Genomic DNA, 20,617 nt, shown 5'->3' on the forward strand with positions numbered 1-20,617 from the left:
GCCAGCAGCTCTCCACACGCTGGGTCGTGATGCTGAGGAAAACGAAGACATCAGGTGGTGAGTCTGTCTGAACCCCTGTGCGTTCAGAACCTCATCTGTGCTGTTTTGAATACAGAGAAGTGGCAAACCTGTAACCTTTAAACAAGGTGGTCAGCGTGTCTGGATAACGTAAATAGTAAAGGAGTTACACGTACTCAAACACTGAAACCTACCCTGAGTCTTTGTCCTGAAACTTTACTGGACTTCCGTCAGCAAAAAGTCCATTGTAATGCAGGTAATAAACAGAAAATGCAGCCTGTGTCTCGTGAGATTGTGAGAGAGGTTCAACTCAACACCTGCTACTGCTGCAGGAACTGCTTTGGGTGATGAGGAAGTCCCATTTCTCTCCTTAACCAAAAACTAATCGAAGAGAAGCTGCTGGGCAGCACAGTAGTCCTGCAAGTGTTAGTGCCCTTTGGATGAGGAATAAAATGCAGTCCTGCCCCTTTTTGGCAATGGTCAAACTCATGCTACTGTCACCCGGAGTATTTTAATCCCAATGCCACTAGCAAATCCTACACATTGTTGTCCTAAATTCCAACAGACCCTCAGCTGAAGTTTTATTTAGATGATGCTTGAACTGAGTTCGTGTAGGAAGTGTACATTCTTCTGGAGTGTGTACGCCATGCAGGGGTACATGAGGGGCCATGGGGACGGGGTTCTGCGAAGCCACCCAGCTGTCCCAGCAGAAACCACCGCGGGCAGGGACACACGCTGGGGACACACACAGGAGGAACACACGCTGGGGACACGCAGAGGAGTGTGTTGCACCGGTGTTCTCCGAGATGGGAAAACCACCTCGGGTCCCCAGCCACTTCTGCTGCCTTTCGGGTTTCTCTTTCACCAAACGGTTCTTCATTCCAGGATGATGCAAGGGCCGCTCAGACGTGCTCTCTGCCCTCACCCCCCCGACATTTGGGGCTGTTTCAACGGGATAACCAAAACCGAGGGGTGTGGGGGGGGGTCACAGACACCCCCTTACCCCCCACTCCCGAACTCCCCGAGCCTCAGCGAGCCCCCCCGAGGCCGGGAGGGCGGCGCTTGCTCTCTCTCCTTCCAGTAAAGCGAAATAGAAACCGGGGCCGGAGCCCGCCGCTCCCCCGCCCCCGGCCAGGCCCGGGCGGTGCTACCTGCGCCATGCCCGCCCCCGGGACTTCCCCGCGGCCGCCGGCCGGCCCGGCCCGAGCGGCCCCGGCGCTGGCTGCGAGCGGACGGGCGGCGCGGCGGCTCCCGGAGCCCCGCAGGTAAGCCTTGGGGGGGGGGAGACGGGACCCCAAAACCCGGCCGGAGGAAGGGGATCGGGGGGCTCCCTGCCGGCAGGTTTTGCTCTCGGGCAGCCCCTGCGAGCTGCCCCGGACGGGGAGCACCTGCCCGGAGCCCCTCGGAGCTCCCTCGTTGATGCTGTAAGCAAGGATTTGGGGGGTGTTATTTATTTATTTATTTATTTATTTATTTATTTTTTCCCAAGTGGGCATCTAAAATTATGAAGAAGTTGAAATTGTGTGTTTTTTCTTGATCTGTCAATAACCTGGGAAGCAACCGAGGCATTGATCTATTCATTTATTTGCCATCAGCGGTGGGCGATCGCCCGCGACTTAGACCAGAAAATTATTCCCTACAGGCAGCACAAGAGACCTTTATTTTGGATATATGTCAGTTTTGAGCCAGTCAGCACAGCTTTTTAATTTTATTGAAGCTTTTTGGTCGAGTGGTTGACTCTTGACATGCACGCACGCATCCCGCAGGGACTCCGAACTCGGTATCCAGTTACTCTTATTTTAACGTGGTGTATGTCACGTCAAAGCAGTGCTCTTCCCAGAAAAAGGGTTTTAAGGAAATGCAATTCACGATAAATGGGAGAAATAAATCTTGGCTTGCAGATTGCACATGTGGTGATGTTGAAATAATGACAGAACTGGAGAAAGAGTCTTGTGCTTTAGCAACTGACCCAAGTGCTTACATAGAGGGGTTTTTTTCTACTGTAGGTAAAAACAGATTTTTAACTGAGAGCATAGGTAAAACATACCTAGTGATGTAATTTCTTAATGTACCTGGATTGTAGAGAATGATTTGGATCATTAAGTTCCCACCACAGGTATTAGTGGAGAATTTTAGGGGAAAAAATGGAGAACAGATTCCCTGTTGGTAAACTGACACCTTTTTGCTAGTAGTGGAAATATAATACATAAACTGCTTCATAATTTAAAAAATCAGCTTCACAGAGCCTAGACACAGCTCTCGGTATGTAAACGTTTACTGCTTAGAATTTGCTAGGTTTGGGAGAAGTGACGGGCTTGCAGGTTTTCTCAAGCAGTAAAAGCACAGAACTGAGAATATGCTGGTAGTAGACACCTCTTGTTATTCAGGCGCCTTTGCGTAGTAGTGGGGCTGTTGAGAGTGATAGTTTTATGCTGTAGTCTGGGAACATTTGGGGGAACAGAGCTGCTATTTAGGGAAAGCTGCATTTACTCTAAACTGCACTGTTGTCTTATGCATGAAAACATCATCAAACAGTGAGTTGGTTCAATCGTGGTGCTTCCTTGTCCATATCCACAAAGGACTAAAGCTTCTCTAGGCTCGTGTTTTTCTTCTGAAAGTCCCTAAAGACTTGTTTCTAACTTGACCTTGCTTTTCACATGCAGTCCCTCAGTTCCTCTTATGACTGGACTGGGTGTTTCTTTTCTCTCCACCCCCATTAATTGAGCATCAAAAAAGCAATGAATAAAAGTCCTGCTGTGAGGAAAAAATAGAAATCTCCTTTATAATTAAGAGTAACTGCTTTCAGGCTTTCAGGGCAACCTTTAATTAGGGGGGTAGAACAGGAAGGCGAGATGCTAGGGGTTAGAAAACAGCCTTAGCTTGTTACTTCTTGTGTAGGTTGACAAAAACCCTGACCTCTCTCAGCACCCCAGATACAAGGCCTGTGTGCTCCCTGCTGAAGCAGTGCTAGCGACCGCAGGGGTTCCTCCTCCGCTTCCCCAGCGCTGGGGTCCCACACGTGGACCAGAGGCTGGATGCACGCTGATGAAGCACATTACGTCTGTCTGCCCAGGGCTGGGGGCTGGGGACTGCTCTGTCAAAGCCACCACAGGGCTTTGAAAAGGTGGACGAGGTACCGCAGGCGCTCCCCGTGCCTTTTCCTGTTCTGCCTCTGCCGAGTTTTCCTGCCCTGCCTTCCGAACTTGCAGCACATGGTCTGAACTTCTCTGCCAAGTTAGCCGTGTCATTTTACTCATTTTTCTTCAACGTTAGAGCTGACGTAAATGCTCTCTAACCCATGAGAAATATGTGCCGCAAAGCTTCCACGTCCTTGTGGGGAGGGTAAGAAAGATAATGATCATAACCAGAAACTGTACCTGGGTAAGCTGCATTGCTTCGTGGCCTCAGGGGACTGAGTCTGCTGCTTGTCCTCGAGATAAATAGGTTGTGCTTCTTTTCTTTTCTTTTTCTTTTTCTAAGTATCTTTTTGTCCGGTTGTTATCTTTTGCTAAGAATAGTTGGCTGCAGTGGATTACGAAGAAGGGAAATGAGAGCTCTCAGTGTGTGGTATGTTCTGGTAGTAGAGACAAATCTCATTTTCCTCCATCTGCAAGCATGAGGCAGAGAGCATAAAACTCCAGACCTAACCATGGAAAACTTATTTTTCACTACTACCTGGAAATCTGGATGACAATACAGTAGCTTGATTCTTTTTAGCAGTCATCTTTTTCTGCCAAAAATCCCCTGTTATCTCAGCCTTGTGATTACTACTTTTTCTTTCCGTGAAGCCTGTGAAGCAAACGATCATATGAATATAAACCAGTCCTTCTGCTTGAGCTGGTCTGCCATGGCTTTATTTGTTTTGCTTTTTTTAATAGACTGCTACGGAACGCTGTGAAATTATCGTTGGCGGTAAACACGGGTTCGAGAAACATGACGGCTTTGGGGATTATATTGAGACGTTTTTGATGGTTTTGTGTGATGTAACCAGGATAAATACAAGGTAAGTGCTCTCAGATATTTACATGTCAAAAACTATTTGTGTAAGTATATTAATGGCTGACCACGTATATGCGTTTTCCACTTCAGCAGAATACCTCTCTTTGGCTCAAGCTAGGAAACTGGGATGGGAATGGACTTCTTTGGATGTTGAATCTAGTTTCTCGTAGCTAACGTCCGCTTCAGCCAAACAGTCGAGGTTTATCCTAAAAGTTATTATTAGAAATAGCAAAGGCAGAACAAACTGCTGGTAACTGCTTCAAAAGCTCATTGCTTTTATGCTAGCTCCATTTCTGACTTTCTTCCTAAATTGGTGAAAATTTCAGTTCAAATCTAGTTCTGGTCAATCATTTGCAAAAAAAAAATGGGTGGTGTATCTCAGCTGGTGACTGATTTGTGCTTTATACAGTGATACTAACAGGTGCTTATTACTAGTGGATGCTTATTAGCTTTGCTCTGTGACCTTCTCTTTCTGGACACATCATATAAATTGCTCACAGACTCTTGGGGATAAACTAATATGGTACGTTTATCTCTCTCTTTGTCATCCATTTCCAAATAATGCATCCTTTCATAGGCATTGAGGGTGCTCCTGCATTTTTGCATATCCAGCAAAATATAGCTGGTCCATGCTTCCCTACTGTGTCAGTACCTCTAATTAAAAGCTTTGATATAAAGTAAATTCCAAGACTGAATGATGGGAGAGGTTCACTAATAATTTGCAGAAGAATTTCGCTACTAAAGTGTTTTTCTCCTTTTCCTCTTTACTCAGTCTACTAGTGATGATTTTTTTTTCTTAATACAAAACAATTTTAAATCTGACTGTATATCGATGAGCCATCTGTCGCTCTGATCACTTCTTTTCCTTATTGCTTTGCTAAAACAAATTTGGAAGAAAAGTGTCTTCAGGTTTGTTTGTTTCTCTTTTTTTCAGGAGTGGTTTTGCAAAGTGGACAGTAATGGAGTATATGAGCACGGGTAGTGATAGCAAAGAGGAAATTGACTTGTTGCTAACTAATTTAAATATGTCTGAGGTGATAGACATCATGGAAAACCTTTATCCAGGTGGAGACCTTGCAGTGTATGAAGACAGCTTAATTACGATGTGTGAAGAAGCAAATCAAAATGAAGAACACGCGGAATCTTTACTGTTTTGTGAACGAGAGGTTTCTTTGATGTCCTCTGTCAAGTATGGGACTGTGGAAGACCTGCTTGCTTTTGCAAATCAGGTGTCTAACACTGCAAAGCAATTTAAAGGATGCAGACAGCAAGAATCTGGAATCCTCTTGAATATGGTACGTTTCTTTTCTTTTTCCTTGAAAATAAGTAGGTATTAGGTATATTAGGTATTTAAAGTTACTCCTGAATCTAAATAAAGATCACCCCCAGTCCCAGGAGTAACGGGCAGACTGTTGTTCCCTGTGGAAGCCTGGGCCTGGAGGAAATCCCTCAGGAGATCAAATCCAGCCCCTGCAGTCTCAGGCGGCTATGGAGAAAGATCTGCTGTTCAGAACGATCCACTCTGTGTTGCCTCTTGGTAGCCCTGGAGATTAGAAAACATTTCCCAACACTGAAGACAAACTTGAGAGACACAATTAAGAAAGAAAAAGCCACAACTCTGAGGGCTTACAGGGAGAGTTTGGGAGATGGTGAGGGTTCTTCAGTGGCTTGTGCTCACGCAGTAACAGTTCATTATGCAAAATTCCCAAATAAAGGTCTAGCGTCTATTTTGGTAGAGTTGGTGAGTTCACTGTCTGCACAAAAATGTAAAACGTGGTAATGAGAGAGAAAGTACGTAGTATCAACTGCAACTTTCAGAATTACACTATTATCTAATATCACACTCTGCTGAATGCAAGCATGGGTGTGTTGTTTTGGGTTATGTCCATTTTTATTCCTGAAATGATTTGTGTTCTACAAGCACGTATAGATATCGGTGTCATTGAAGTTCTACTAAAAATCAGTTGTTTTGGAAACAATCAATCATGAAATAGAAGTTTATTCATACATGTTTGTCCTGCTGCTTTGTTCTCTTAGTATGTTCTAGATCTATCATCTAAAATATCTTGCATGCTCTATGTTTTGCATGTGAGCAATGGCTGCTTGAGGCTTAATGAGTTTCTTAGGTGTGAGACAGCAAAGGGTAATGTTTTATTCTGATTTTGAGTATTGCAAAATGGTCACTTTTTGAACTGTAACACTGAAATGACACTAATATTAAATGTTTCCTATACTTAGGGTAGGCACTGTTCTACATACTCGGGGTTGTTTTGCTTGGATATTATTTCTATAGATGCATACAATTGGTATGAACCAAGTGTTATTAGGTGCACGTGACTCGTTGAGCAACTGAGGACTGGAGGCAGGGCCTTACCTATAGATGCGTTTCAACAGGCACATCTACATTGTAAATACCTACTGCATTTTAGTTGGGATCAGGCGTGTTTCTGATTGCCTGCTGACTGCCACAAACTGCACCGTGGCTTGCATCACGAAGAGCCTTGGAGCACACAAGCCGGATTTCTTTCAGCTGAAACTAAATTGGAAGATGATGGGCTATGGCCACAAATGAGCGTTCACTCCGCAACACCAGGCTAGGAACTAGTCCAGAGCCTCCTGAAATGTGAATAGTGTGATGTTTCCTGCTCTCCTTTGTTCTGCAAATGCACTCCACTTGCTCTGTGTTGCTTACCAGGACAGCTGTAACCCACGTGGACTAGCTAATCTCAACCCCGTGAAATGCAGAAGTGCACAGGGGAGATGCAGGGGTTGGTACAGTCTTTGCTTTGGTCCTGATGAGTAGCGTGGGGGCTCATTCTGAATATCAGCAAAACACCTTTGTTGAAAAGGCACTCTCCCCATCAGTTAAGATCTTATCCTCGCAAAAGTTAACAACTTCTAAGAATTAACTTATTTCATATATTTAGATACTGGTCACAAATGACAGTTTTAGCAGTCAAGAAGATGCTTTCCTAAATCAAAAACACCGAAGTAGTTAAAGCACAGAGAGATTAGGTGCATGACATCTTAAAAAGAAATCTAAAACCGGTAATCTTCCTAAGATGCTGTTATCTTACAAAGGGAGGCTGACGAGCTGAGCACATTGAGACCATGTGACAGGCACAGTGATAAATATCCTTAATCTACTTTTACATGCCTTTAAGAATCTTGGTTAGCTATCAGTAAACAGGTTAACCATATTCTGGATACTGGCAGTACTGTGTATCCCTGAATTAATTAGAAGCATATTCACTGGAAAGACTACTACTACGTTGGCTGAGAGAATATGAAGAGACTTCAGAACCAATGTCAATACTAAGACAGGACTCATGTTGCTGCAGTTAGGAGTTTGGTTTCTCTGTCATGTGCAGAGGGAGGGAGCTCTTTCAGGGGAAGATTCAGAGCAAGATACTGACTTCAGTGCTCTGAACCGCTTCCTGAAGGACCCCTCCTTGCCCTGGTGATAGTGTAGAAAACCAGATCTCTATACGTTACCCACCTAAAGCAGATACTGTGATTTCCAGCCTTTTTTTCAGCTACAGTATAGGACTGTAAGAAGGTGGCTGGTGAGATTGTGGCAGACCTCTTCAACTGCTTACTAAGCAGCAGAAATTCTGATACAAGATGGAAAATTAAAATGTGTTCCCCTAGCAGTCCATGTGATATTAGGAAATGCTGAAACTCTTGCTCACATCATATAAGATAGCCTGTGAGTAACAGGTATGTGGCATAACAAGTTAGCAGATTACAGGAAGAACAAACATGTGCAGGTAAATCTAATAACAAGAGGTGGGTAATTTCATTAACCCAGCTGCTGTTGTTGTTGTTTCAAGACAATTAATTGCAACTTACACTTTGTGAGTTAGTCACTCGAGAGAAACGTGGATGCCTGGGCTGTGAATGGATGCCACACCTCACATGCTGTTCCCATTTGGTGTTTCTAAATAAAGACTGCTGAACAGGTCACGTGCATCGTGCACATATACAAGTGATATTTTTTTTCCACAATATATAAAATTAATTAGGCTTGAAGTGATTTTAACCTCAGTGTTGTTTTGCTTGTTTTTTTTTTGTTTTTTTTTAATTTAACTCCACAGATCACCCCCAAGAATGGCCGCTATCAAATCGACTCGGATGTGCTCCTGTTCCCATGGAAGCTGACTTACAGAAATATTGGCTCTGACTTTATTCCTCGGGGAGCTTTTGGGAAGGTGTACTTAGCCCAAGATAGAGAAACCAAGAAACGAATGGCATGCAAACTGGTATGTTAGTTCAGTGGTTTTATCTCTGAGCAAACACTGGGTGACATGGTACATACGGTATATTTTCAAATATGTCAGTGTCAAATTCCACTGTTGGGCTGAATATTGCCCGGGTTTTGTAGGCCTACACAACGCAGGAGAAATGGACATTTTTAACTTTTGACTTGTTTTCGGTGTTTGGCCCCGAGACCTTAAAAGTTTCAACATTGTGGAAGTATCTGGTAGCCCATGTGGCTGCCCTGTGGGCAGGCCTGCTGCCCTGCAGCAGAAGAATTTCTGCTTGTCCTGCAGCACTCGTGGAGATAAAATATCAGTGTGGAATCACGTTCCTGCTGAAGGTGACAGTGAAACCCTGTTGCTGCAGATGGTTCTAGGATCTCACCCTTCAGCTGGGGCCTTCAGACATATGTTTTTGTTAGTCCAGTACAATTAATGTCTGTGTGAGTTCAGCTTACATGCAACTGTCATCGTGTTTTGGATGCTAGCTCAGCATAAAGTTGTGAGGTGTCTCAAGACAATTGCTGAGCACCTCTGTATTTTTCTGCAAGCCAATGTTTTCTTTTGACTTTACCTTTCAACATCATATTCTGACTTGAGTAGTAAATGTTTAGGGCCAGCAAAAGCTCAGCTGGGACACTCTTCTATATCTCAGCACTTGTGAATAAGCACCTGCTTTGCTTCTGTGCATGACAGAGCTGGGGAGACAGTGGTGTGTCCTTCCCTTGCGGCCACTGATGTGGGAACAGATTTAGTTTGCTAGCCCTGCATAACCCACTGCAAGGTTAAAGCTCCCTAATGCTTCTGAAAATGCAGACAATGTTTCTCAGAAAAATATTACTGTGTTAATTGCTTCACAGCCACAAGTTTGAAGGAAAGAGAGTAAAAAGAGTGGTAATAGCCTTGCTCTGTGTAAACAAACACTGCCTAGTGCTTTAATAGTCTGCCATCAGTACTTTTTAAAGAAATAGTGCTGAGTGCTCACTTTAAGGCGGATTTCCTGTCTTGGAAACCATAAAAGAAAGCTGATAAGGACTTAATCAAGGTCAGTAATGGTCTGGAGCACTGTTAGTCTGCAGACTGTGCTGAGCTGCTGAGCGTTTCTTTGGTAGCACTGATCCACGTGTCAAATGGGTGTACAGCTCTCGTAGAGCCGATGAGTCTGTGCAAAGCTAATTGAAAAAGCAGTGGGACTTTTATCTCCTTCACCAGGAAGTTTGCTTAGAGCTTTTGCGTAACCACTAGTTTTTGACGGGAATTGTTACATTGCTTTTTCTGGAAGACTGCACTTTTTATTTGGGCACAATTCCAGAAACTCTCAGTTTTGAACAGGATGTGTTCCTCTGACTTGGGAAGGAAGAACAAGTCACAGGATCAGAATAAAGCATCGTATTTTAATAAGTGGATAGGAGTGCCTTGCTTCCTTCTTTGATTTCAATCTATAGGAAAACTAGTGTTAGTAGAGATATCCTGGGTCTTGAGCTGCTTGTATGTGGTTTTGTTTCCATCTCTTAGGTCCCAGTGGAACAGTTCAAACCATCAGATGTTGAAATACAGGCATGTTTCCGTCACGAGAACATTGCTGAGTTATATGGTGCTATTCTGTGGGACGAGACGATCCATCTCTTTATGGAAGCTGGAGAGGGAGGATCTGTCATGGAAAAGCTGGAGAGTTGTGGGCCTATGAGGGAATTTGAAATCATTTGGGTAACGAAGCATATCCTGAAAGGGCTTGACTTTCTTCACTCCAAAAGGATTATCCATCATGATATCAAACGTAAGTGTGTGATTCCTTGGGGTGCTTTATGTTCCAGGTCGGACTGGGGCTCCGATAAAAAGCCTGGTACGGAGCTGGGGTGCATTGCCTTGCGTCACAGGGAGGGAGAAACTGGATGACGTCCAACAAATAACAAGCTCAGGTTCTTAAGATAACTTAGTTACACTATTTATTACTACTTTAGTAAAGAGGATGATTTGCAAGTCATAGTTCCTTTGCTTTCTTGAGCAACTCAATCTTGGAATAAAAACCTGAAGAAATAGAGCAAAATTATCAGTATGGATTAATCAGAAGTTTTCTTCTTTCCATGGAAATTTACCAAGTATTTCCTTGCCCACCTTCCACTTGTGCCTTCTTTTAATAGTTTAGTGTTTGTGCAGGGCTGTTTCTCAGTTTGATTCTACTTTGGAACTAAATACATAATTTCTACTGCTTTTTCTTTTAACAATTATTGCAAATTTTAGCATGTTTGTTTTTAAAATCCTCTGGGCATTAACATGTAAATAATCAAAATGTATGGATATTAAAATTAGTAGATCAATATTACATTGCTTTAACATTCAACCTTAATGCATTACATGTAATTTAATATTAGATACTATTTCTCCCAGCAACTCCTCCCCACTGCAGACAGATAAATTGTGCCTGCCTTTCTCATAGTAGTGCTTCTAATTAAGATGCATCTCTTCTGCAAATTCACTTTTGTTAAAAATAGATATTTTTTTTTCTGTGAAGTAGAAATATTCAAACTGGAAGTGTTAGGATTATTAATTGGCAGAAAGCGATTATCAAGCATCGCTAAATTTTGTTGGATTTTATTTTTAGATAATACGGGTCAGTGCTTAGATGGAAATTAATTTTCATGTGTTTTAGGAGGAGGTAGTGGTGTTATGGGATATGTATGTGAAAGGAGCAGAGCGGGTGGTCTGTGGGGGTGTTCCTCGGCCTTGCACCCCCAGGACAGTTTGGAGGGAGCCACGAAATCCCACTTCAGCTGACCTTAGTCTCCACTGCTCTGGGGCAAGCGGTTCCTTTTCACCTCATGCTTGCTGTGTCTGCTGCCAGCACCAGGACAGCTGGCAGGGGGCCGCAGCACAGGAGTAAGGGGCATCCTGTGTGGAAGCAGGAGCACCCTGTTTTTGCCAGAAGCATGGATTTAGGTCCCTCTAATTCTGAAATTTCAGGCTGAGGCGTGTGGGGTGCACCTGGGTGCAAACACCAGTGCTTCCTGGTGATGGCCTGCAGGTGTTGGACAGGCTTTGTCTGAGGTGTCCGCACTCCTGATGGGACCCGGTGCACTCTGCCCCAGATAGCTGACCTAAACGCCCCGTGTCGGGCAGGGCCGCCTCTGCCAGAGGGAACCAAGGTGTGTGGTTTTCCTTGCCAGGCGGAGTCAGTAGAAAAGGCTGTTATCCAAACACCTCCGATTTCTTCTTGGCTGAGTCCTCTTCTATTGAGTCTGTGGTGCTGACGCAGGAGGAGGTGGGGACTGTAGTGACAGAAAGGCCTCCTTGAGCCAGGAAGGAGGGGGGACACTCTGTTGACTCTTAGGAGTAGGTCAGTGCTGTAGCTGATTTTAACCCTTTGTTGGGAAACTGTTAAATCATGAGGTTATTTGAGGGGTGTGTGGAGGGGAGAACTTTAGTTCAAAGGCCTGCAGACCCTCATCAGCTTGCTTAAGTGAGTGTAGGGTCAGTGGTGGGCACTTTCAGTCATGTCAAAGGAGGAGCTGTAGCAGAGCAGTCCCTCTCCGCGGTGTCCAGCTCTTCCTGTGTCCCAGCCGTGAAGCTAACATAGGGTGCAATCCCGAAGAAGTAGCTGCATTTATGGCAGTGCTGCCTTCTGCTTCAGTTTTATGTGGTCTTTGAAGTCTGTACCTTCAAAGTTAGCGCTACAGTTACACATTAAGTAATGCTCTTTCCGGCACTTGTAAGTAGGCAACTATCTGGGAGATTACCTTGGGAACCCGTATGACCGAAATCAAAGTTTGTTTCTTCCCACTGTATGGTCATGGTGGGCATTATCATGATGGGAAAAGACCTGACTCCATGGTTTTCTTTAAGGGGAAAAAGTATTTTTGTAGCATAACTTGGAGACTTCATTTGTCTGTCTTAGAAAGGGTGAATATGAATTTCTCAAGGCTTACACAGAACATTACTTTGATAAGCACTTGATCAGAAATACAACTGCAGAGAAAGCCTGTGAGTGCAAAGCTGTGCCTTAGGCAGAGTTTCATGAAGGAAAGTGAATTAAGCTCCTAGATATTGCTGCAATTCAGTGGGCGTTTGAAATTCTCTCTTTTCTTACTTTTACAGCTGTCTTCTGTCTTCTCTTATATTGAGCTGATGTTGCTGACCGGTGTGGCTGCTGTGGCGGGGCCTGAGCTCTTTATTTCTGTCTTAATTTAAATTGCTAGTGTTAAGAAATCTCTTGGTGACCGATAGTTATGTTGTTTATAGCAAGAGCTGCACAGCATGCTCTCAGTTTGGAGACAATGAAAGGTCTTCAGAGCAAGCCAGGAGGCTGGCTGTGCTAAGATGTCCAGCAATCTTCTAGCTTGCTCGCTTACCCTCAGCCATTTTCTCTCTCTCTTGCTCTATTATTATTTTATTTTTAGCTAGGAAAATGACCGAACATTGTTTTCTTTTACACAAACCAGTCTAGCTTGATTTTTTTTAAAGATATAATTAAAAATTGGTCCCGATCACTAACAGACCTGTTTTGGCTAGGAGAAGGACTTTGTTGGCTGTTGGGACTGGTTGTGCTGGTCTCCAATTTCAGGCAAACATCCAAATGAAAGTCATGTTGTGAAATAAACGCTCAACATGCTAGAACCTTAAACGCCATCTTTTTGTTTTTCTTTTAGCAAGCAACATTGTCTTTATGTCAACTAAGGCTGTTTTGGTGGATTTTGGCTTAAGTGTTCAAATGACAGAAGACATTTACTATCCCAAAGACCTTAGAGGAACAGAGGTAAGGCACTAGAGGGACAAAAACCTCATTGTTGTATCACTCCAATTGCTGTGATGCTGAGGCTCAAATTTGGAGCTCAAGGGTAAATATATGTAATACTTTACATCAATGTTTGATATTAAGTTTTTGATAATCTCATTTTTTTTTATTTTGAACTTGTTGAATGGAAAATCAAGTGTTACACTTTGAAAGCCTTATTGCCTTCTCTGCGGCCCCACTTATTAGTGGTTATTCAATATGAAGTCAAGGAGGAAACTGGGATCCACTATAGCCAAACAAAGGAACAATACTCTGGGGAGGGTGGTTTGCAGCAAATCAGCTGCTGGTCACAGACACTTCAGGAATTTGGTTCTTTTGCTCCATCAAAGATTTCTTCTGAGATACCAGCTGTGGACTGGGGTGACCTGCTCAGCATGGTAGTTGGACTCCTCCTTTGAAACCACAGAAATGACAAACCTGTGGGTTTTGATCTTTGGCATTTCTGAGCCATGTTTCCCATATGTGTGTTGTCCTTATACGCTATGGGGGTTATGTACTGCGTGGTTGATGGTTATCTGGTAAAATGCTTGGGCATTACAGTGAAGGAGGTGGGGGCCTTTTAAATGTTCTCAAGCACTTGAGCTCTGAACATGCAGAGAGGTCCTGCTCACTGCTTGGGTACTCTCATGCCACAGTGTTTCCAGGACTGGAGCTTTAGCAAACAATCAGGCAGGGGTAATTAGCACAGATAGCTGCTGCAATTGTGGCTTTGCTTGTTCTCTGTTGCCAGAGAAGGTTGTTCACAGGAAATGCTTCAGCTTAACTGTTGGCACTTACCATTTTGATAGTCTTTCACAGCAGAGGCTTGTATTCAGAGGAGATACTCATATATTTGGCAGAGCATAGCACTCCTTGGCAGGGTAGGGTATAAACTAAGATTTCACAGAATGCCAACCTTGTTTGTTTATTTGTTTTCAAGATATTTGAGAAAATACTTGAGCATTTGTTTGCGTTGGCTTTCTGGTCAGAGGAGTTAAGAGCTGAAAATACTTACTGTACTGGAAGTAACGTGCTATTTTAGCATTTAATGTATATGCTTTGAACATATGTTGTACACTGTTAATAAAAAAATAGTGGGATGACGATAGGAAAAAAATGGGACGGAAGCCCTGCAGATGTGCGTAGGTGGGAACTTTGCAGGTTTGTGGAGCATCTATGTTCCACTCTTGGCTGATGGAGGACAGATCAAGTTTTTGTTAGTAAGAACAACTGTGAAAATCACAGTTGTTCTTCACTTAGTAGAAAGAGAGTCTGCATTGTCGAGTGCCTACAGTCGTGTCCACGGAAAGCAGACAATCCACGCAACCCTGAAATGTGCAGGGGCTTGCTGTGTGCTGTCTTGGGGTGAGGGTGATGCAGTGCCAGTTTCTGGCACTGGCCATCCTGGTGTTCTGCTGCAGCACTGCGGGTGAGAAGTAAGGCTGTGGAGAGGCCGCTGGTGAAGGAGATGTTCAAATGCCAATTGAAAACTTACAGGAACATCATAAATGCTAGTGTATGGGGTTTTGTGCTTACAAGTTCTGTAGGTGCCCATGTTGAGCCTTGTGGAGTGCCTATTCCAGTTACCCATAAATGCCATCTGTAGTCTTTGATAGCACCGTTTTTCATGATTTTTTCCAAGTAAGATCTCGTCTCTTGCTCCAAAGTCATCCCTGAACTTCGCATCCTCTATTACGCAGCCTTAAGAAGTAGTGTGGCTGTCCAGGAGTGCTGCTTCTGAACATGTCTGTGTAATGACCTCACCTTCTTAGGGCCACAGTGCTGCCATGCAGACTCCTGCTTATGAACTGCCTGGCTTCTCTTGCATCTGGTACTGCCTGGGACTGGTTCCCACAAAGGAAGCTACAGCTGGAGTTCTTTCTCTCCTGTGCATCTTGTCCTCTGAGGGTTTAGGATTTTTATTTGCTCCTGTAGCACAGAAGGTCTGTGTGTATGAATCCTCTTTGAGTTTATGAAAATGAATAGTTGCAATTCTGGGCAGAATAATTGAAAGATGGTTAAATTTTGTTTAGTTTCTGTAGTGTGAAAAATATGGGTTTTCTGAACTACTTTTGTACAATGCATGCAGCACATTACACCGTGGTTGTGGTGAAGCTGCTCTGCAGGGCAGGCTTTCTCTAGGCGTTTGCTACGCTTTCTGCTGTGCTTCTGTCGCTTTGTTAAAGTGCAGAGGCTTCAGCTGCAAACATCGGAGGGGAAAAAAGTTGTCTACTGAGGTTAATTGAACATTGAGGGTGTGACTCGTTTGCACGAATGCTGAACTAAGACTAGGACAGCACAAAAACCAGACCGTTACAGCTGGGTTGTGTCTGACTGGCAGACAGCTGCTAGCACAGTGACAGGAAGGAGCGGGAATGGGAAAGTATCTGGGGCTGGGCAGCCCTCTTTGGGGGCAACCAGGCTTTAGGCCAGACTAAATCAGTTTGCAGTCACAGCTTGGGTGCACGTCTTGCCTTTGCTTTTTGTCCCTGCAGTCAAGGTGCATCTTGGCCTTTGTCACACAATGACTGTAACTGCACAGGTTGTGGTTCCAGCGTCCTTTTTCTTCAAGAAGGCAACTTCTGTTTGTCTCTACAGACTTCACTGCAGTTGCACTGTATGTGCTAATTACTTATTTTATAAAAATGGGAACTCTTTTCTTTGCTCTGTGTGAAATTTAACCATGACAGCTGCCTTATTTTACCCTAACTCTGAGGAAAGCAATGGACAGGGGTCGGTAGCAGCCCTAGACGTCTGCTGAACCTTTGTACGTGCTTCCAACCCGAAGCTCTGGTGGCAGATGCGTGTGATTTACTGGGAAGTATTCCTGGGAATTTGCGTGAGCACTGCAGCCGTTCTCAATCTGCGGCAGCCCGCCGGCAAACCAGGCAGCGATGATTTAACTTCCTGCCCCTGTGGCAGTTCATGGCTTTTAACGCGATGCGTTGTGGCAGGGCAACTTGAACTAATTAAAGATCTGTTTGGCTCCTTCAGAGGGAAATGGGGTGAGGGAAAAGTGGAAACCAGAAGCGAACAGGACGGCTTGCCGACCGAGCTGCGCGTGTTGAACCCCCCCGTGCCTGCGGGCTGCGGCCGGGCAGCACGGGCAGTTTCTGGCAGCAGCATGGGCTGGGAGTGCCTCCCGCATCCCGCCCTGCTGGTTCTCCTCCAGCTGCAGCTGCTGGGGACTTCCCTTTGAGCACCCCTGCCGCTCTGACAAATCCGAGCTTTTCAGTGAAGGGTTCGGATGGAAATGCAGCTTGGTTTAGAGGAGATTGGAATTCCTGGTTAAAAAAGGGGTGGGAGAGAGACGCCTGTCTTAATAGCTGCTCTGGGGAGAAATCACACAGCAGGACTTGAGACCTGGCTTTTAACCTGTGCCCAGCCTCAGACCTGGCTTGTGCCTGACTACCCTATTTGTTAGGGCAGTGCCCCAACGTGCAGGTTATTGGATAACGGGGGGAGAGAAGGCTGATGAAGACATGAATGAGTGTACCTGCCAGTTCTGTCCAAAGAGTTGCGTATTATTCAGTGTAACAGAGCAGAAAATCTATTCCACAGCTGGTGCTCGGTCTCCAGGCTGCAGGTACCAGCGGGATTAGTGTGTGTGTCTCAGACAACAACATGTCACGATTGGTCTTTGCTTGTTGTTTTCCTCTATTGATTAATCTTCTCTGACTACTCTCCACAGATTTACATGAGTCCTGAAGTTATCCTCTGCAGAGGCCACACGACAAAAGCAGACATCTACAGCATGGGAGCTACTATTATTCATATGCAAACTGGCATCCCGCCCTGGGTGAACAGATACCCTCGCTCTGCGTATCCATCCTACCTCTACATTGTAAGTGCTCGTAGAAAAGCCATAGCTCTGTTTCAGTCGAAGGGTTTCCTGTGCTCTTGTTGGGAAAGCTCCAGTCATATAAAGACTATCAAAATATTTGTCAGAGAGATGATATCATCCTTTTTGCTTCGGGGGAGGGAGGGAAGAAGCGGGTTTTGATCATTTAGGGGAAGACAGAAGCTGAGCTGGAGTCGTCTCTGTGGTCTGTGTTACAATTTACAGGCCTTGGGTTTCCTGCAAGGACAGGGTTAGAACAGCGTGAAACTTCATTGGAACAAGCCCGTCTGTGTCCTACTAGTCTGTTTTGCTTAGAAGCTGCAGATAAAAACAGAGCTTGGCAAATTTGATTCTGTGGTTCGCCCACTGTGGTACAGAAGTCTGATGAATTTGCATCGCACTGGATTTTATACTTGCTTGGGGTTGCTTTGAGTTTTTAAATTTATGATAAAATCTGATAAAAGGTGGATTTTGTGTGGTTGCATATTATGTTCTAATTGATCAGCACAGCTTGGAAAGCTGGTGAGTTTAAGTGGGGAATTCCTTGACCGCTAATGTGATTATCTGCGACTTCCTTTTCCATTGTTTCTGGAATAACTGTTTCAGTCTTTTTTTATTCCAATAGATACACAAGCAAGCTCCCCCCTTAGAGGACATTGCTGAAGACTGCAGCACTTCCATGAGGGGGTTGCTAGAAGCAGCTCTGGAAAGGAATCCTAACCATAGACTGTCTGCCTCAGAGTTACTGAAACATGAAGCCTTACACCCACCCCCAGAAGAGCAGCCACGGTGCCAGAGTCTGGACTCAGCATTGTTTGAAAGGAAAAGACTACTTGCAAGGAAGGAGCTGCAGTTACCAGAAAACATTACAGGTAAATAATATCAGCCTTACTCACCTTGCACTTTGTAGATTTTACTTTGTGTTAAACTTTGATCTGACTAAGTGTTTAAAAACAAGCTATACTCAAAAAGCTTCTGGAAAGAGACCAGTAAAATCCCAATCAGATGAGGTCAGACCCAGAACTCATTAAGAGTTATGTGAAACGCCCGTTGACTTCAACTGGGGAAGAACTTAGCCTGCATTCTGCAGCTCTGGAAGGAATGGCTCATGAAAAAGCTGTGGCAATCATTCAGGGCAGTTCTTCATGAAGTATAGGTTGCTGTCCCAGTCCTAGAGATGTTTTACTGATGCTACTGATTCGTTTTTTAACAAAAAAATTTTCAACAATCACAATGAAAAGTATCGCTTTTTGCCTCCTTAAAGATAAGACACACACAAAACCATAACTGTAATGATGCTGTCAAAAGTATAAGCCCTCTGTTTTAAAAACGAAAATAACTGTGGGATAGAATTCAGTTCCCTTGTGCATTAATAATTGCTTTATTAACACGTCAATAATAACACGTGAACCATTTAAAAAACAAAACAACAACAACAACAAAGCATGGTGTGTACTCAGATAATATCAGGCCCAGGGGATCAGTAACCTGCTAGCAGGCTTCAAAATGCTTTTCTTCTATTTCTAAAATATGTTAGGATCATCCTGACAAGGGGCATTTTAAAAGTGACCCCAAACAAATAGTTTATTTTATTGTGATAATTATTTGAAAAAATATCTATGCAAAATTTTGGGTGCTCTAGTGCATAATTGTTGCACTGAAACCACTTAACATCTAAAGTAATCACTGCCTTTACATCTGTAATGGCATTGCTCCTTCTGGATTTTGCCTTGTGTGTGCATAATCTTTTGACTACAGGCAATATGAATTGATTTTTTGGTAAGAATATTTGGCTATTAAACTGGAATTTTAATTTAGGTGCATGAGATTCCAGGACACTCATTACACAAGTATTTTGGGGATGTTCTGTAGCTGCAAATTTCTTCAGATGTTGATTTAAAAGAAAAAAAATTCTGAGGATGATGGTCCTAGGTTTGTTCTGTACTGTACACCCAGTGGCACAAAGAGGATGTCATTTACTTAAATGAAAATTCCCCTCTAATGAAGGGGAATTCTCAACTGGCAGAAAACTAGTGGAGTTTTTTTATTTCTTGCACCAACCTCTCCTTTAGTACTGTGGCTCGGAGAATGAGGAACCTCTGTCTGGTTGTCCCAGCTGGTAGAGGATTTTTTGAAATATTTGAACATATTTGCTGTTTGCAGTAGCAAGCTGCTTACCGTTCTTTGCCCTAGAGTTACGAGTTGATTTGGTATCTTCCATTTTATTTTATATGAGATTTATTTTATATTGTCTTTACAAATTGAGAGTTCTAAAGCACAAGTAAATAAAAGCAAATGCTAGGCCAATTATTCCAATAATGCCTGTTACTGTGAAACTGCAGTAATGAAGCTGTTTGTGCAATAGTGACATGCTTTGTCCCTTTCCTTTTTAGATTCCTCGTTGTGTACCGGGAGCATGGAGGAGTCAGACCTGCTAAAGAGGCAAAGATCACTCTACATAGACCTCGGAGCTCTAGCTGGTTACTTCAATATTGTCAGGGGACCACCAGCATTAGAATACGACTGACTCAGTAACATTTTATGTCGGCAGGTCAGAAATGGACCTCTACCTCTTAAAACCTGATTTTAAGACTTGACTTTCAAATTTGTACATAAAAATATTGCCATTGTAGGCTGTAAAATGTGAATAGTGTTTAATTGCACAGATGATTAAGCTAAACCCTTTGGGGCTTTGATAAGCTGATGCCAAGCAATGATATTCGTGCGTCTGCTGGTTGACCAACAAGAAGACGGCAAAAAGAACACTGCTGGGAGCGCCTCGTTCTTGGGAGATCTTCCTGTGCTGGGTCTTGCACTTTCATAAAGCTTATATTATATGCTTGCAACTATTGCCATCAAAAAAAAAAAAAAAAAGAGCATGTGGCCCATAAGATCTGGTCTATCTGAGCTGTCCTTAGTGAAAACCTTCCTAAAACGAAGTCCTTGTTCAGTCTTTGAGACGTGGCCAATCTCTGGTCGTTCTTGATGTAAATCGGGACCTTCCTTAAGCTGAGCTAGTTTCTCTCGGCTGCTCTCCGGAGTCAGAGCATCACTTGGTTACAGATATGTTTCAGCTTTGCATCTTCCCTGGACCCCCTGCTCTGTGGGTGGAGGGAATCCATCACTGGCTGTATCTGTTAGCTTTGGGAGTAGCTCAGCAAGCTGGTCCTGACAGCACGCGGCAGTGACTCCACCTGCTTTCGATGTTACAGATGCTGCAAGGATACCTCAGCTAGTTTTCAGGGGTAGGGCAGATGTTATTTCCTATTGGTAACAGTGGACAAGCTCCAGACTCTTGCTTTTTAATACTTCAAACTTGTACACGTGTATAATTGGCGTGAGCGCTGTGGTTTGGAAAGCGTGTCATTAGTGACAAGCTGTGTTTATGTTCCTATGGAAATGGAATTATATTGTTCTTGCTGTGCCTCATTCATTTGAAACACGATGTTTTGGATGATAGTAAAACTATGTGAACTGCATAGTTCTGTACATCCCATGGGATGAGAACGTAAACTTTTATAAAACTCTTTGATGCTTAGGATGACTCTTTTTAAGCGTTTGTGTTAAAATGGCATACTATGTATGTTGTACACTGAATCTTTTCTGAAGCACAGTCTCTTTTTCATACATCTATTATTTAATGCTGCTCCTATCTAACATATAATCTTAAACAGATGATTTCTAGTTTGATACTGATACAGTCAAATGAATAAATCCAGCTCAGTGCCTTGA

General features: G+C 43.7%; 1 protein-coding gene across 3 annotated transcripts; it reads left to right on the forward strand.

Moving 5' to 3' along the window:
* Window positions 1–883: 883 nt before the first annotated feature.
* Window positions 884–20,617, forward strand: MAP3K8 (mitogen-activated protein kinase kinase kinase 8). Of its 3 annotated transcripts, none has more exons than XM_040548572.1 (9): window positions 884–1,283; window positions 3,897–4,021; window positions 4,952–5,312; window positions 8,115–8,279; window positions 9,792–10,053; window positions 12,920–13,026; window positions 16,736–16,888; window positions 17,511–17,757; window positions 19,279–20,617. In XM_040548572.1, exons 2-9 carry the CDS (start codon window positions 3,987–3,989, stop codon window positions 19,410–19,412), a joined length of 1,464 nt encoding a protein of 487 aa, XP_040404506.1. In that variant the 5' UTR covers window positions 884–1,283; window positions 3,897–3,986; the 3' UTR covers window positions 19,413–20,617. The 3 variants fall into 3 exon arrangements, with proteins under 3 accessions (XP_040404506.1, XP_040404508.1, XP_040404507.1); XM_040548574.1 differs by lacking the exon at window positions 884–1,283 and adding an exon at window positions 3,447–3,462; XM_040548573.1 differs by lacking the exon at window positions 884–1,283 and having other exon boundaries at window positions 3,500–4,021.

The sequence above is a fragment of the Cygnus olor genome, chromosome 2, assembly GCF_009769625.2.
Source record: "Cygnus olor isolate bCygOlo1 chromosome 2, bCygOlo1.pri.v2, whole genome shotgun sequence".
Classification (NCBI taxonomy): Eukaryota; Metazoa; Chordata; class Aves; order Anseriformes; family Anatidae; genus Cygnus; species Cygnus olor.

Bases quoted from the DNA above. Each gene is read 5' to 3' on its own strand.
- MAP3K8 (XM_040548572.1), top strand. From the start codon at position 3,987: ATGGTTTTGTGTGATGTAACCAGGATAAATACAAG. The intron at 8,280-9,791 runs GTATGTTAGTTC...TCCATCTCTTAG, and splicing joins AACGAATGGCATGCAAACTG to GTCCCAGTGGAACAGTTCAA. The intron at 13,027-16,735 runs GTAAGGCACTAG...TACTCTCCACAG, and splicing joins AAGACCTTAGAGGAACAGAG to ATTTACATGAGTCCTGAAGT.